Source organism: Typopeltis vanoorti, chromosome 11 (assembly GCF_054136105.1).
Source record: "Typopeltis vanoorti isolate ZY-2024b chromosome 11, IOZ_Tvanoo_1.0, whole genome shotgun sequence".
NCBI classification, from domain to species: Eukaryota; Metazoa; Arthropoda; class Arachnida; order Uropygi; family Thelyphonidae; genus Typopeltis; species Typopeltis vanoorti.
In genome coordinates, this window is record NC_143559.1 from 130,952,780 (window position 1) to 130,970,083 (window position 17,304).

General features: G+C 36.4%; 1 protein-coding gene across 3 annotated transcripts in view; it reads right to left on the reverse strand.

The window, feature by feature from the left end:
- Nucleotides 1-17,304, reverse strand: part of clu (clustered mitochondria protein homolog) — a 502,466-nt gene that overhangs the window by 165,302 nt on the left and 319,860 nt on the right. For all 3 annotated transcript variants that reach the window (XM_090401006.1, XM_090401005.1, XM_090401004.1), the window contains exon 18: nt 12,150-12,228. In XM_090401006.1, the coding sequence (XP_090257132.1) occupies nt 12,150-12,228 (79 nt within the window). The remainder of the gene's footprint in view (nt 1-12,149; nt 12,229-17,304) is intronic.

Sequence of the window (17,304 nt, forward strand, 5' to 3'; positions counted from 1 at the left end):
TAATATCTAAGAAAAAAGAGGTAATATGGTATGGTGACTCAATTTTAAAATTTGTGCTTGCCGAGGGAGTCACCACTTCTAGTTTCCCGGGAGCGAAAAGTAAAAATATGACAAATGTAATTGAAAACCAAAAAAGAAATGTAAAAGAAATGGTAGTACTGGTAGGTACTAATAATTTAAGTGGTGACAAACATAGTATGAGAGAAGATATGAAAGGTCTGTTGGAAGAAGCGAGAAAGAAATGAGAGAGAGTAAAAATTATAGGATTACTACCTAGATATGATAGTACTGAGTTAAAAAGGAAGGCGATGATAGCCAATGATTTCACACACAGGCTATGTAGAAGATATGGATGCGAGTTTTTAGACATGTGGCGTTTGTTTGATGGCAGAAAAGATTTGTATAAGAATGATGGCCTGCACTTGAATTCATTTGGCATCAGAAGCCTGGAAGAATTACTTCTTGGTATGAGACTTAATGCAGAGAGTCAAGGAAACTAGAACATCAAGGGAGGAATGGGAAAAATGTGTGTGAAAGTTCAGCTATGGTATACAAACGTGATAAAGATATAAATGCCTTTGAACATGGTTATGCATGTGGCGTAGGAGTGGAAAAATATGCTTTGGGTTCGGACCTTTTAAGTATGTCCAGGGAGGGAAAAGAGAAAATTCTAGAACAAGACCAACTACATTGTATATCTAATTATAAGAATAGGCTAGGTTGTAATTTATTATGTCTATACACAAATGCCAGAAGCATTAGAAACAAAAGGGGTTGAGTTCGTTGCTTTATTAATATGATGTGGCCTAAGATTGTTGGCATTACTGAAACCTGGCTATCAGAATCAGATATGGTAAGTGGGATCAAGTGTAACGGATATACTATTTTTAGGAATGACAGAAGAGATAGGAGAGGAGGAGTGCTACTAATGATATCAGATGACTTAAGTCCAGTTAGGGTAGAAATACAAGAAAACAATGATGGTAACAATGTCCGATGTAGCGATGAGTTTGAGTCTATTTGGAGTGAAGTGGAGGTTAACAGAATGAAATATATGGTGGGGTGTTGCTACAGACCTGACAGCTCAGTTGTAGGGGACGAAGAAATGCATCGCCAATTTAGCCTTATGGGTACCGAGCGAATGATCATTATGGGTGACTTTAATTTTCCAAACATTGATTGGGTAGAAGAGAAATCTCATGATCAGAAAGAACAGGAATTTATTGAATTGTTGCGGGATAACTTTCTCAAGCAGCATGTGAAAGAAGGAACTCAAGGTCAAAGAGTGTTGGATTTGCTCATAGCGTCAGAAGGGATCTATGTCAAGAATATAGCTATTTTACCACCAATTGGTGACAGTGATCACACTGTTCTTTCTTGGGAAGTATCTACTTGTATTGAAACTCCGATTAAATCAGGCTAAATGCTGAATTACAAAGCTGGAAATTATGATCAACTTAGAAGAATATTACCTTTGGTCCCATGGTATCAGTTACTGAATGGAAAAAATGTCAGCAATGCATGGGAATCTTTGAAAAAGTTTTTTTCAAAGATTCCCATACGTCTTTGAAAAAGTATTTGCTTCAATAAGGCGGAATCTGAATGTATCCCTAGTGTTCGAAGAGTAAATAGGTCGGGCGTGAAATGGATGTACTGCCTTATTAAGTTAGAAATCCACAAGAAGAAAATGTGTGGAAAGAGTATTGTGAGAATAAGAGTGAGAGGAGTTTATGAAATATATAAAACTCAGGCCAGAAAAGTAATGTGTATTGTGAGAAAAGCTAAATCAGAGTAGAGAAAAAGAAATTGGCCATGCAAGCTAAAGGCAATCCAAAAGAATTTTATCGTTAAAGCAAAAGAAAGAATGAATGTGGAAGAATAACTTTATTGAATGCAGATGGTGCACGAGTGTCGGAAGCTAAGGAGATTGCTCAGTTAATGAGTGCTCTCTTTGCTAAGTTATATCAACCAGGTGTACGTAGTATGGTGCACAGAGCTACTGCTACATTGGATGAAGAGTTAGAGGTTCATGAAAATGAGGTTGAAGAGCTTTTGCATAACTTGGATAAGAATTTGTCAATAGGGACAGATGGAATATCAGCCAGTTTGCTAAAGGAATGTTCAGCTGAATTGGCTAGACCTTTCACACATTTGTATAACTTGAGTCTCAGCACAGGAATGTAATATAGTTCCATTGCACAAGGGTGATGCAAAAACTAATGCATCTAACTACCGACCTATTAGTATTTCTGGTGTGGTAGTGAAGATTTTAGAGAAGTTATTGAGAACTCGCATACAAAAATGGGTAGACAATCATTCTATACTCTGCATGGAACAGCATGGGTTTACTAAAGGCAGGTCATGTTTTAGAATTTGCTCATATTTTATAACAATATTACGGCAGAGTTGGATAAAGGGAATGGATAAACTATGATAATGTTGGATTTTTCTAAGGCATTTGATAGGATACCACACGATAGGTTGTTGCGTAAACTGGAGAATATGGGATTGGAACATAATCTATTGATTTGGATCAGGGAATGGTTAACAGACAGATATCAAAAAAGTGGTATACAGTGGGTGTGAATCACAGGTTACCAGATTTAAGGTAACCAGTGGTGTACCTCAGGGTTCAGTCCTTGGGCCATTATTGTTCAATCTATACATTAATGACTTCAAGCAGGATCTATCATCAGATTTGCAATTGTTTGCTGATGATGCAAAGATAGGCAGGGCAATCAGGGATGCTACTGATATTCAGCAATTACAAAATGATTTGAATAGACTGGAAATCTGGGCATATGAAAATGGCTCTCAGTTTAATGTTAGTAAGTGTAAAGTTATGTAGTTTGGCATGATCAGAGATCCAGCGGCATATTATATTAGCGGGGTTATGCTACAAGAAACTGAGAAAGCAAGGGATCTTGGTGTATTGGTGGATAAGAATTTAAAGTTCAAAGGTCACATAGCAAAAGTTGCAAATACAACTCAGAGGATAATTTCTATGCTGAAGCGAACCTTGACATGTAAGGATAAGGAAGTAATTTTGCCTCTTTATAAGGCTTTGATAAGACCACACTTGGATTACTGTGAGCAGATTTGGTCTCCCGGGTTTCAAGGAGATAAAGAAGCTGTGAAAAATGTGCAAAGAAGAGTTACAAAAATTTATATCCGGATTATGGGATTTAGATTATGAGGACGGATTGCGAGTATGTGGATTACAGACTCTGGTTAACAGGAGAAAGAGGGGTGATATGATAGAGGTCTATAAACTTTTGAATTAGTGTTATAGCATTTCAAATGATGAAATTTTTTGTTATATGGAAGACGGGGAGAGAACACGGGGGCATCCATGGAAGATAAGGTTGTTCTCTGTCAAGAAAGGGGTAAGAGCTAGGTTTCTTTCTCAGAGAGCAGCGAGTGAGTGGAATAATTTGCCCTTAGGGGTAGTGAGTGCATCTAGTGTAAATGAATTTAAGGGAATGTATGATAGCTGGGTTGGGTAATTTACAGCCTCGCTCGATGAGTCCTTGACTCCCTGGAGGTCTCAGATGATAATAATAATAAGATGAACCCTACTTTTTTGAACCCAAAATTAAGAAATCAATATTTTAAACATAAAACAGTACACATTTGATAACATTCAAAGTATATTTAGTAAGTATGTATCTTAAAATTATTACCTAATAAGAAATTATGCATCACTCTCAGTTCCAGACATAACTTTCTTCAACCTCTACTGCATCACTGCTGTCTTCTAAGTCACTGTCTATATATGTGAGATCATCCTCAGTTCCATCCATGGCATTGCTGATTCCACATTTCGTGAAGGACTTCACAACCATCTCTTGCTTTGACCCCATTTCATGAGTTTAGGACCCATTTGTATACCTCAGTAATGGCAAGTAATAACTTGTCGGTGTCAAGTTATTACCTGATTTTTGCATCAATTTATTCCATTCTTCTTTCATCTGAGCTTTGAAAGGCTTGTTGATAGAAATATCTAGTGGCTGTAGCTGACATTAAGTCCACCAGGAATAATTGCTAGCTGTGTTTGCAACTCTGCTGCAACCCTTTTTGTCTTTTCTGTTAAATGTGCTTGGAACTGATCAAACACAAGCAGAGTCGTGTTTGATCAGTTCCATCTCTTGCTTGACCCCATTTCATGAGTTTAGGACCCATTTGTATACCTCAGTAATGGCAAGTAATAACTTGTCGGTGTCAAGTTATAACCTGTTTTTGCATCAATTTATTCCATTCTTCTTTCATCTGAGCTTTGAAAGGCTTGTTGATAGAAATATCTAGTGGCTGTAGCTGACATGTAAGTCCACCAGGAATAACTGCTAGCTGTGTTTGCAACTCTGCTGCAACTCTTTTTGTCTTTTCTATTAAATGTGCTTGGAACTGATCAAACACAAGCAGAGCTGGCCTCTTTGAGAGCCCTCGGGGTCTTCTCGACCAAATCTTTGCAAACCAAATAGCCATGATCTCTTTATTCATCCAGCTGTTCTCATGAAGTTGGACAAGAACACCAGGTGGTATGCTCTCTTTAGGGTAGCATTTTCCTCTTAAAAATGAGCATAGGAGGCAGTTTGGTATCTCTGCACAGCATGAAAGGACAGCAGTATAGTGTGTCTTTTCATGACCACTGGTTTTGATTGTCACTGTTTTGACCCCTTTCATATCAACAGCTCTGTTGGAAGGCACATCAAAACTGAGAGGCACCTCATGCATGTTTGCAATCTGACTTGCTTCAAAAGCATATTTTTCCATAGGAGTAAATATTTTTTCCATATTTTTATAACATAGGAGTAAAACTGTTGGATTTTATCCCCATAAGCTAGTGGCATTTTCTGGGCTAACTTGGTTCGTGTTCTCATGGCAACCCTTCTCTCATCATGAAGTTGAAGCACCATTTTGCCTTTCCTGTGAAATCAACAATGTTCATTTCTCTTGCAAACCTTTTTGCCTCATATTGAATAAGCTTGGTTGACACACATATTCCACTCTAGCGCTGCTCCATAATCCAAGTCTTAAACCTCTGCTTCAAGTTTGGCCATTTTGCTGGTTTACCTCTTAAGGTCCTCCTCTTTTCTTGGCATCCTGAGTAGCTGTTCTTCTTGATTTCTCCAGTGTCTAATCATACACTCAGTGGGAGGAGATCCAAACTGTCTTTCTGAAGCTTTATTTCCATGTTCTTTTGCATAATTGAACTTGAATTTCTTTTGCATAATTTAAACTTGAATTTTGAAGAATATGACAGTCATTTTTTTTATTTTCGAACATTTTTTACAGGCTAGTACTCAAAATATTGTTAATGGATTAACTTACTCTATCCATGAGTTAAGATGTATGAATGCTTTCAGAGTTCTGATTAGTGTATTTAGAATCAGCCATTAATGATGTCAATCGACAGAGTAAAAAAGGCTAGTGATTGGCAGAAGCCTGTTCGCGGAGACAAGGTACAAGCAGTTTCACCACAGCAGCCACAGGTCTCTCCACTGGTTACCCCAAACCCCCCTATGTATAAGATGACCCCCAATTTTTGGCCTAAAAATTTTAGAAAAAAGTATTGTCTTTTACATGGAAAAATATGATACTTCAAAAAATTGCTAGATGAAACAAGCGTGACAGCACAGCAGTAAAAAACACTCACACGCATGCTATCAAAAATACATATCCATACTTAAAGTACAAAAAGCCTGGAATGTGGAAAAGCAACTGCAATAGATGATATTCAACCAGAAATGCTCAAGTATGGAGGTATAAAAGTCTTATAGTGGCTGCACTGCATATTTGAGAAGGCTGGACAGAGGGATGAATTCCAGAGATTGGAGTAAAGCACTCATAGTATCCATATATAAAAAGAGAAATAAAACTAAATATGAGAATTACAGGAGGTATTTCCCTACTGAGTGTTCCTGGTAAGATTTAAGCAAGTATACTTGAGAAATGGCTGAGAAGGAATATGGAAGGGAAGCTTGTTGAAGAATAAGCTGGATTCAGGCCAAATAGAGGCTATCAGGTTCAGATTTTCACTTTATGACAAATAGTTCAATCATGGGAATATAACAAAGATCTGTATTTAAATTTTGTATATCTGGAAAAAGCATATGACAAAAATTATTTAATTGTAAATATTTCATCCTAAGTATCTTAGGACATCATCAGTACAGTATTTAAAAAACATGCTAAAGTAGTAAAAAAAAAAAAAAAAAAAACGTTCTTACTATTCCTAAAGTATGGGAAATTATCATACAAAACTGTGGTAAATAATTAACTTTTTTTTTTTTTTTTGTGTACTACTTTAGCACGTTAGGCACGTTTTCATGATATTCTATTGAAATCATGCGCCCTAACTGTATGTTATTCCTAATTTTTGTTTAAATACTGTACTGATGATGTCCTAAGATACTTAGGATGAAATATTTACAATTAAATAATTTTCACTGTGGTTTATACGTGTGTTTCTTCTAATTATGAACGCACCACAGGTTTCGTTATTTAAAAAAGAAAAAAAAAACTGTTCGAACATGCTACAGTTGTATGGTGTCAAGGGGGCATTATATCAAGCAATACTTAGTTTTTATTTGAGTTGTAAGTTAGCAGTTAGAAATGAAGGAATTTTCCTCCAAATCAGTCTGTTACTTGTCAAGACTCCAACATTATCAGATCTTATATTTCTATCATCTAAAGGCACTGTGTATCGCATCAATCCACCTATTTCTTGGTCATTTTCCTGCCAACCAACCTGGCAGAGAACACTTGTTTTGCTAATCTTTCCTTGCCCATTCTGGATGCTGACAACGTTAAGTTCTTTCCTAATATCCTCGTTCTTAATATGATATTGCCATTGATGCCATCTGTTCACATCTCTAATCTTTCTCAGGACTCTCATATCTGCGATCTTTAGTCAAGTGTTTTACTTCTGACCAAGCTCTCAGATCCATAAGTTAAAACTGGTTTCAACAGAGTCCTGTATACAGCTAATTTAGTGTTTCGAATAATTTCTCTCTTATTCCATATGAATTTATTCAACTGACTTCCTACCATACCAGCTTTGTTGATTCTGTCGTCAATTTCCATATTTAATTTACCATATTCACTAAAAATCATACCTAAGTAGCTGAAATGTTTTACTTATTCCACAGGTTCTCCGTTCACAACGCAGCTGACATTTTCAATGACATTTTTATTGTCTTTTTATTGCTGACCATCATACCATATCTATTACAACAGTTATTCAATTTAGTCACGGAATCTTGCAGACTTGTAGCTGATTTATTTAGCAGTATAACATCATCTGCATAAAGCAAAGAGCTGACATTAAGATATCCAATTCTGATATCATGTTTAATACCACTTTCCTTCATAATGTGATCCATATAGATAATGAATAACAGAGGGGATAATGTACATCCTTGTCTTCCCAAATTTAACATTAAACTATCTTCCTGTACTTCCTTCAATTCTAACTGCTGCCTTACAACTCAAATAAAGACTAAGTATTGCTTGATATAATGCCCCATTGACACCATATAACTGTAGAGTATTGAATAGCACCTTGTCATATGCCTTTTCCAGATTGACAAAACTTAAATAGAGATCTTTGTTATATTCCCATGATTTCTTGACTATTTGTCATAAAGTGAAGATCTGATCCCGACAGCCTCTATTTGGCCTGAATCCAGCTTGTTTTTGACCAAGGTTTTCTTCCACAATTCTTCTCAACCGTTTCTTTCTAAAGTATACTCGCATAAATCTTACCAGAAACACTCAGTAGGGAAATACCTCTGTAATTCTCACATTCAGTTTTATTTCCCTTTTTACATATGGGTACTATGAGAGCTCTACTCCAATCATTGGGAAATCGTCCCTCTGTCCAGGCTTTCTGAACTATGCAGTGCAGCCACTGTAAGACTCATATACCACCATACTTCAGCATTTCTGGTCGAATATCATCTACTCCTGCAATCTTTCCACATTTCAAGCCTTTGATTGCTTTTCTACTGTTGTGTCACCTTTTCTTAATAACTTTGATATCTATGCTCTTTACGTTTATTCGCCCCTTGGTGTCATGAGGTACTATCTAAGTACAAAGGGAATTGTCCTGGGGTAGAGCCAAAAATCCAAATGTAACAAAGCTTCTGAGGTTCTTCTCATAAAATCCTAAGACATTTATTCATTTTCGCTGCACCACTTAGGACAATTAGTTTAAAGGAAAAAATCTTAAACAAGAAGTGAACACCCAGCTATACCTCAGTGACTAACAACTGTGCAATCATGACCATGGACACACCACTCAAATCTGCCGCTTAGGTTCGCATATTTAGCAAGTGGTGCATCGGATAATACTAACAAGCAACTGAATCAGAGTAAGCAAAAGATTTATTTAACATTCTAACATATATATACAGTTCATGGATTCTAGGAAAGATCGTTTCTAAACTACAAATTTATGTGCTATCACAGTTATCAAATACGAACAGTAAATTCTCATAACTCACAAAGGATTAACAATAGAGCTATTCTATATCACTTCACACATAAGATCCTCATAACTCTCTTAATTAAAACCTAGTAAACATACATTATCACCTTGTATTCACACATCCTAAGGTTATCACTCTTTAAGTTACACTTGTCTACTTTCACAACTTATAATTTGCTACAGTCCTAATTTTTATCTTTGTTAAGTCCTTAGATCTTGATTTACAAATCATTCATTTACACTATTTAACAATAAAATTTCACGATACCATATTATAGTTATCTCCTGCGCTTGTTCCTCTCTTTACTCGTCCTTTGACCCTCAAATTGATTTCTTTGTGCTGGGATTGGTACCTGGAATTCCTCGATTATATGCTGGTCCATTCGTTTCAGTCAGTTATGCCTTCCTTTCAAACACGTGTTGCTCTTTTACCAAGATTCTAGGGACTCTTTGCAGACTACCCTTTTCTTCTAGAGAAATGCGATTCACCTCAGACATTGCGACGCATATCCTTTCCCGTGGATACGCGGCATCTACCGTTTCCGTCTGCCGGGAATCATGGCAGAGATTTCCCCTCACGCTCTCGAACCATCCCTCCACCTGCAAAGAAGTCCACACACCAAAACTACCAGGAAAAAGCCTCATTGGGGGGGGGGGGGGGGTCCTAACGCTTTTATATCTCCGCACCCTATTGGCACCTTCCGTAATCTTCCTCCTCCCTCCGACTCATTGATAGCGCTCAACATGATATCTCTCGGTAGAGAATTTCTTCTTTTCTGCCTACTTATGTGCCGTGTGCACACGATACGCTTTCGGCAACTTCCTTTAATCCTGTGCTCCTGGCATTGGATTACGATACAATTATCATTAAAAATTGTGAGTCATTCATCTAAGCTTTGTTTATCTAATTCCTAGAAATGGTATACTGCTTTAATCATACCATAACGTTCTTTTTCTCTAGAATTTTACTGCCAATATTTAACCAGCTTAAGTATTGAAGAAGTGTTATTCTATATAATAGAATAACACTTCTTTCTTATGCATTTTCACAATTATTATCCTTTTGTTTAATATATACACTTTTGTTCACATATATGTAGTTTACACTCTTAGATGCAAGCAAATTTTCTATTATAGGTTCTTTACTTGTTAACTTATGAAAGAACAAATTGTCTTAGGAATTTTATCAATCACAATTTAACACTACTTCAAGTAGGGATATATATTCTTGACTGTATGCCTGTTGAGTGTTTTTTTACCACTGTGCTATCACTGCTTGTTTCATTTAGCAATTTTTTGAAGTAATTACTTCATACTTCAAGGATATCTTTTTCTCCCGTTTTCATATCACCTTTATCATCTCTAACTCCTCTTACAGCACTCTCTTTCCTCCATTTCTAAGCTTCTTCAACAACCTCCAGAATATTTGACACCTTGATATTTATTTTCCATGTTCTTGCCAAATTCCTCCCATGACTTTTGTTTAGCAAGTTCTACACAGTGTTTCGCTTTCTTACATTTGTCTCTGTATTCTCTAAGAGCACAAGCTGACTTACTTGTCAGCAACTTTTGATATGCTTTCTTCTTTTCCTTCACTGCCTCTTTAACTTCCTGTGTCCACCAGGGAGTTCTGATTTTTCTATCCTTGCAGACAACCTCACCACATGCCTCTCTGGATGAATCAATCAGGTTTTTCTTCAAGGCTTGCCAATGAATCTCCAAGGTTTGGTTCTTGTTCTCACACCCTTTAATTTTTTCTTCAATAATCTTTGTGTATTTTAGTCTACAGTTCACATCTGAGAGCTGCCCAACATTTATTCGCTTTAAAACTTTCTTACATGTTATTCTTTTCAAAATGAATTCAATTTTATCCTGCTCAAGACCAAATAGTGATCACTTCCAATTTCAAATCCTCTGTACACTCTGGTGTCCTGCACCAGGAAGAAAACATCACTATTAACAATAACATAGTCAATGAGACTTTTCTTATTCCTTGTCTATTCTCTCCATGTGAATTTGTGCACATTTTTATGTTGGAACATGGTGTTAGTAACAACCAGTCCATGTCCTGAGCAGAAATCCAACAGATATTTGCCATTATTATTAGCTTTGCTCTTTTCTCCAAATTTTCCCAAAATATTCTTGTATGTCTCACAATCATTTCCTACTCTGCTATTTAGATCCCCAACAAGGACCAACTTTTCCTTTTTCATAGTAGCTTTCTTTAGAGCCTCAAAAAATTCCTCTACTTCTACCTTAGTAGAGCCTTCTGTGGGACCATAAGCACAAATAAGTCTCATTGTCCAGTTCCTCATTCTCATATTTGTCAACATTACTCTACTTGAGACTGACTGCCATTCAAGAAGATTAGCCTTGTATTTTGTGTTGAATACTATGGCTACTCCTTTTCCTTGATTATCACTGCCTGAATATAACATTTTGTATTTATTGCTCAGAAAGATCTCACCAGTTTTTATTTCAGTCACCCCTATTATGTTGATCTGGTACTTATCTAATTCCTCAGCTAGCTCCATTTCTTTGCCATTCAGGTATGTTGGTAGTACCGATCTTTAACTCTGGTGATGTTGAGTTGGGGTGTGTTTTCAGATTTGTTCCAGTAGCTGACTTTTCACTGTTCGCCCTGGTTCCCTGGTGAAAACAATGGGGGCCTTGTTTAACCAGTTGACACCCCAGCTGGCATGAAATTTTGTCATGTTGTACTTTGGTTTAAGCCAATTTGGTCAGCTAAATCCCAAATTGCCAGCCCATCCTCATTCGTTCAGTATCCTTGACCCAACAGGGTGCACCATGAGAAGGTCAGGATTGGACATTGGGTCAGAAGCCCTGGTCGGTTCTCTGCATCCCTTTAAAGGCTATGTGGAGGTCTTCTCTCAGTTATACAGTTTTGACCCTTAAGCATCCCGAGAGAAATTAGTCAAAACGCTAAAATAGCTATACAAGATGGTGTTCAAATCAATTTTAACTTATGGATCTGAGAGCTGGGTTAGAAATAAAACACTTGACCAAAGACTAGAGACCACAGATATGAGAGGCCTGAGAAAGATTAGGGGAATGAACAGATGGCATCAGTAACAATATCATATTAAAAAAGAGGATATTAGGAAAGAACTTCATATTGTTACCAGAGCTAATCTCAGGTGGTATCATCACTTAAACAGAATGGGAAAAGAAAGATTAGCAAAAGATGTGTTCTCTGCCAGGTTGGCAGGAAAAAGACCCATAAAGACCAAGATATAGGTGGATTGATAGAGTAAAAAGTGCCTTAGAAGATAGAAATAGAAGATGTGATAATGTTGGAGTCTTGGCAGATTGATTTGGAGGGAAATTGTAATAGGAAGTGAGTAATGATGTAAATTTTTCATGTAGTTTATCATATTCCATATACCCCTTGAGGATGCATGTCAGGAAATTGATGATGAATATTTGGTAATCAAAAATAAAATGATGTTGTAAGGATCATGTGATAAAGAAATCTCTCTCTCAAACATACACATTCCCTAATACTATAAACTGCTTAAACTTAAATTTCAGCAGGGAAAAATTGCTTATGAAAAAAAAAAGTAAATAGCATTACTAATTCTAAGTACTGAACTGCATGTTATTGTTAAATATCAATAATAATAAATTTTATACCTACTTTGTCTTTCATTAAGCTTTTTAATCCCAACTGCTGGAGATGATATGCAGCCAGTTTGATGAATGCCATATATCTTGCTCTGTAATAGCAATTGTTATACTGTTGACAGTAATGAGAGGGCAAGCAAAATGAAAATAAGAGATGCCATATCATACTCTATTACTGTACAAAGTAACTGTTTGATTAAAAAAAAAAAGATGAGTAAAGAAAGAAGACATTTAGTAGATATAAGGAAGCTTGGGAGGGGGGGGGGGGAGGAACACCTCAATGTGACAGAGTGCAGGCACTAAGAAAACAATATTATTGCGATAAAAAGAAATTGCTTTGATAGTAAACTCATGTATTGGGTTAATGGATGGGCAACATAAACAATAATCAATAAACATTTAATTAAGTCAATATTTTGTTTCAGTTACCAAAGCCTTTTTCATAGTCAAAGATAATATGCACATGCATGTGCAGAAAGAAAGCAAACAAATTAAATATTAAATGAGATAACTGCGGTCAAGATTAAGATGTTATTCTCTAGTATTAAAATCAAGCTCACATCTGAAAGATCTACAGAGTAATGTTGGTCAACATCAGCAGTACAGCTGAAGTTTAGTAAGATGGGCTTTCTAACATTTTGAAAGCAGAGTTTTAGACAATTCATCCCTTTGATTAATTAAAAACCAAAATCAATTCTCATGCCAAGAACAATTTTTATATGGGCTTTTATCTTGAAAATGGTTTTTCATTCCACATACAAGGAAAATGGCCAAAGATAACAGACAAAAATACTATTAGTGGGCAGTTAATGATGAAATGTATATATGGTAGATATTGATAAAGTCTGTATGTGGAGAATTGTGTGGTAGGATTGACCACCAGCAATAACCCCTTTGACTTCTTGGATGTTTCATATGCGTGACATTTGAGTGCAGAAAGATTCAAGGATGTTAAAACTTGTCACTTTAAGAAATTTAGTCAGTTATAAGTGCTTCATTAATGAGTTCAATGTGAAGTACAATAGATGGACGTGTAAAAATCACAAACATTTTACTTATGTCCATTTTTTTTTATCTACTGATTAAAAAATTCATTAATGAGAAACACTTTTTTTTATATGATAAAATAATCTAAAAAAATATATGTATGTGTTTGCATTTAGTAATGCATTATATGCTTAGTATTACTGGAGTTAGCATGTGGTTAAGACTGAAATGAAATAAGACTTAAATGAACAAACTTGTTTACTGCATATTGTAATCCTTAGGGGAATAACATAGAAATATTGTATGTGTATTATAAATTAATTTATATTGTTTACCATAGTGTTTCTATGTCAAACACGCAAATCACTGTATTAACGGCGACCATATTGTCACTTGAGTTTTTGCTTTGAATCTCAGTAATAGACGTGCACATTAGTTGTTTTTAGAACAACTGTTGTGTGGGTGATGGGAAGGAGAGCGAGAAATTTCTAAAACCACAGAGTTAATTTCTCTAATCTTAGAAAAGTTTTTATATGCATCTTTAATTATTCTCCAAAGATACAGAACTTTGAAGTTAATAACTGAAGGACAATATTAAGCCTTCTTTTTTGAGAAGTAAGTGATATGTTCCAAGGAACAAGATAGAATCTGCAATGAAGTTCTTTTTATTTGAAATGCAATTGGAACTGCTCAATTAAACATATTCCTTTTGTCTGAGCAATTATTCTCCATGCCTACTTCAGAAAACGAAAAGCAGATGCATTAAAGAAACTTAAGAAAACAAGAAGACAATATTCAAATATATTGGTCAAGTGAGATCTTAAGTTATTGAATTTAAGGAATTTAAGAGATAAGATAGACTGAATGAGTGAGTAAAATATAAATAGGAGAAGATATACATAATAGTGACAAAATAGATGTTGCAAAGGAAATTTCCATATGGCTAAGTGAAACTACAGAATTTTCAGCTGAATGCCATCTTTAATCTGTTTTGTAAAGTATTTGATGTTATATCTCAGAATTATATTTAATTGTGAGTTAATAGCAAATCATGAAAGATTTGCTATTTTTAATTCTATAGAGAACATGAAGTCAAGCTCTATATATAGAGAGAATTACTTAGTATAGAGAACTATATCTATTTTATATATTTACGGTATATATTTGAATTATTTATATAACTCAGCTTCATTCTTTAGAATACCAACATGTTGATCCTAGAAGTCAATGCACCATCATGGATATGAATCTGAAATATTCTAACCAATAAATAAATAAATAAAAAAAACTATATTGTTATCTTACTCCATGATTGACTTTAATATATATAGGTTGGATATAAGTGGGGAATAAGATGATTGGAGCAATCAAGCTCTCCTTCAAAATATAACAAGTGGATACTTTGGGTCACCCACGATGAGTCTTCGGGCTCAATAAAGGTGCTCTTACAACAATAATAATACTGTATAATTTTGAAGCATTTAAAAAAATGCCAGACAGTAAAAGGAGCAACTGCAAAGTAATTCCTGTTTTGGTTTTGTTGTGAGAAAAAAAAAAAGGCAATTGGCTGATTGTTCGAGGTAAGTACTACATGAGAGAGATAATGTACTTCGCTATTGCAATTGTTTCAAGTGAATTATATGTAATATGCATATTTATATTTAATATGCATACCAATTTATATGTAATATGCATAACTGCTGCTAAATTTGTTTTAAAAAACTATGCTGTTTAAAATTAGAATTTCCCATATTCGGTATTATTATTATTATTACAGGCTACTCCAGGAGTCCTTAGACTCATCGAGGGAGGCCCTAAACATCATGTTCACACAACTGTTCAACATTCTCACAGTATCTATCATACCTTGCCTTGAACTCGCTCACTGTCATAGCACCCACAACAGACTCTGGCAGCTTATTCCACTCATTTACCACTCTAAAAGTAAAGAACCCAGCTCTAACACCCCTGCTAACCACGCTCTTGCCCAGCTTCCATGGGTGTCCCCTAGTTCTCCCACCACTAGTCCTGATCTCAAAAATATCATCTGAATTAATCCTATAGAATCCTTTTAGCAATTTGAATGTCTCAATCATATCTCCCCTTTTCCACCTATCAAATAGTTTCTGCAACCAACAAATCTTCAACCTGTTCTCATATGGTTCATTCCATAGACCTGCTATCATCTTAGTCACTCGCCTCTGGATCCTCTCCACCTCATCCCCATCAAGAAGGAACCGAGGTGACCAAATCTGGGCACAGTAGTCGAGATGAGGTCTTATCAGGGCTCGGTACAGAGGTACAATAACTTGCTTTTCTCTGCTCGTCAAGGTATTTTTCAACAACCAAGTGAGTTGATGAGCTGATTTAGCTACTTTCGCAATGTGCCCCTAAAATTCATCTCCCTATCCACCAACACTCCCAAGTACCTGGCCTCATCAATCTCTTGGAGTACAGTTCCACCAATGTGGTATACTGCTGCTAATCTTTTCACTCCGAAATGCATAACCTTACATTTTGTCACATTAAATTGACATCCATTCTCCTTAGTCCAGAACTCCAATCTATCTAAGTCATCTTGCAAGACTTTGACATCTTCTGCGCTCACTATCGCCCTACCCAACTTTGCATCATCAGCGAACAAATGAACTGTCCCACTTAGACCCTTCCCTATATCATTAATGAACAGATTAAACAGTAGTGGTCCCAGAACAGAACCCTGTGGCACACCACTAGTCACAGGCCGTCTTTTGGACTCTACTCCTGAATAAACTACTCTTTGATATCTCTCCATCAACCACCCAGCTATCCATCTCACCAACTCTATATCCATTCCCATATGTTGTAGTTTACGGATTAGAATTCCATGTGGTATCCTGTCAAACGCCTTTGCCAGGTCCAGCAGTATCACTGTAAACCCATTTCCCTTATCCAGTTCAGCCGTCACCTTGTTATAAAACTTGAACAAGTTACTGAGGCATGATCTACCCTTCACAAAGCCATGCTGTCCGATGTACAGTATCTCATTTTCATCAATCCATTCCTGTATTTTTCCCTTGACTACTTTCTCCAAGACCTTGACAACGATTCCTGATATGCTGATCGGTCAGTAATTTGCAACCATAGTCTTCGATCCTCCTTTATGCAGTGAAACTATTTTCCCCTCTTTCCATGCCTTCGGGACTAAGCCAGATCCGAGACTCAGATTAAACAACATGGTCAAGGGCACTGATAATTCATTAGCCGCTTCATGCAAGACCCGTGCCAGTATACCATCCAATCCCACAGATGTATTCACATTAAGGTTCTGTAATAGACTATTCACCTCCACTTCATTCATCACAATTCCCATATAAACTAATGGTTCCTTCATTTTTTCAACGTCACCACCTGGATGATATACTTTTGCAAAGTGCGCGCTCAGTAACTCCACTATATCGACTGGTTCAGTGAACTCTTTACCATCGTCATTCCTTAAAATCATTTTGCCATGTACAGTTTTTTCTTGCTTGCAGCATATTGAAATAACTGTTTGGGATTCTCTTGCTTGCATAGCTAGTTTCCTTTCATAATCGGCTTTTGCTGTTTTTATGACACTCGTTACCCTTCTGGCCTGTACTTTATACCGTTCATGTGCCCGCAGGTCACCCCTTTCTTTAAATTCCCTCCATAGTTGTTTCTTTTTTTGCAGCTCAAGCTTAATGGTGTTATTCATCCATTTAACCCCTCCTTGTTTCACTATTCGGACCTTAGGTATACAATCAGCCATAACCTCCTGTAAATGCTCTTTGACCACTTCCCATGCTCTATCGACGTCCAGTCCTTGCAGTTGTACATGCCATGGCACTGATCCAAGCAATCTCCTAAGCTTGTCATACTTGCCAGCACGGTAATTCCACATATACCCTGTCTTAATCACAAATTGCACACCTTTAGCCACCTCCAAGGTCAAGACCTTATGATCACTCTCACCAATAGGTGGCAACATGGTCATATTCATTACAGTCAAATTCTCAGATACTATTACCAGGTCAAGCACTCTCACACCCCTAGTATTTTCAATTACATGCTGTTTCAGATAGTTATCCCTTAATAATTGAATAAAATCCATTTCCTTCCTCACATGTGTCCTCTCCTCCTTCCAATCAATGTTACCATAGTTGAAATCCCCCATAATAATT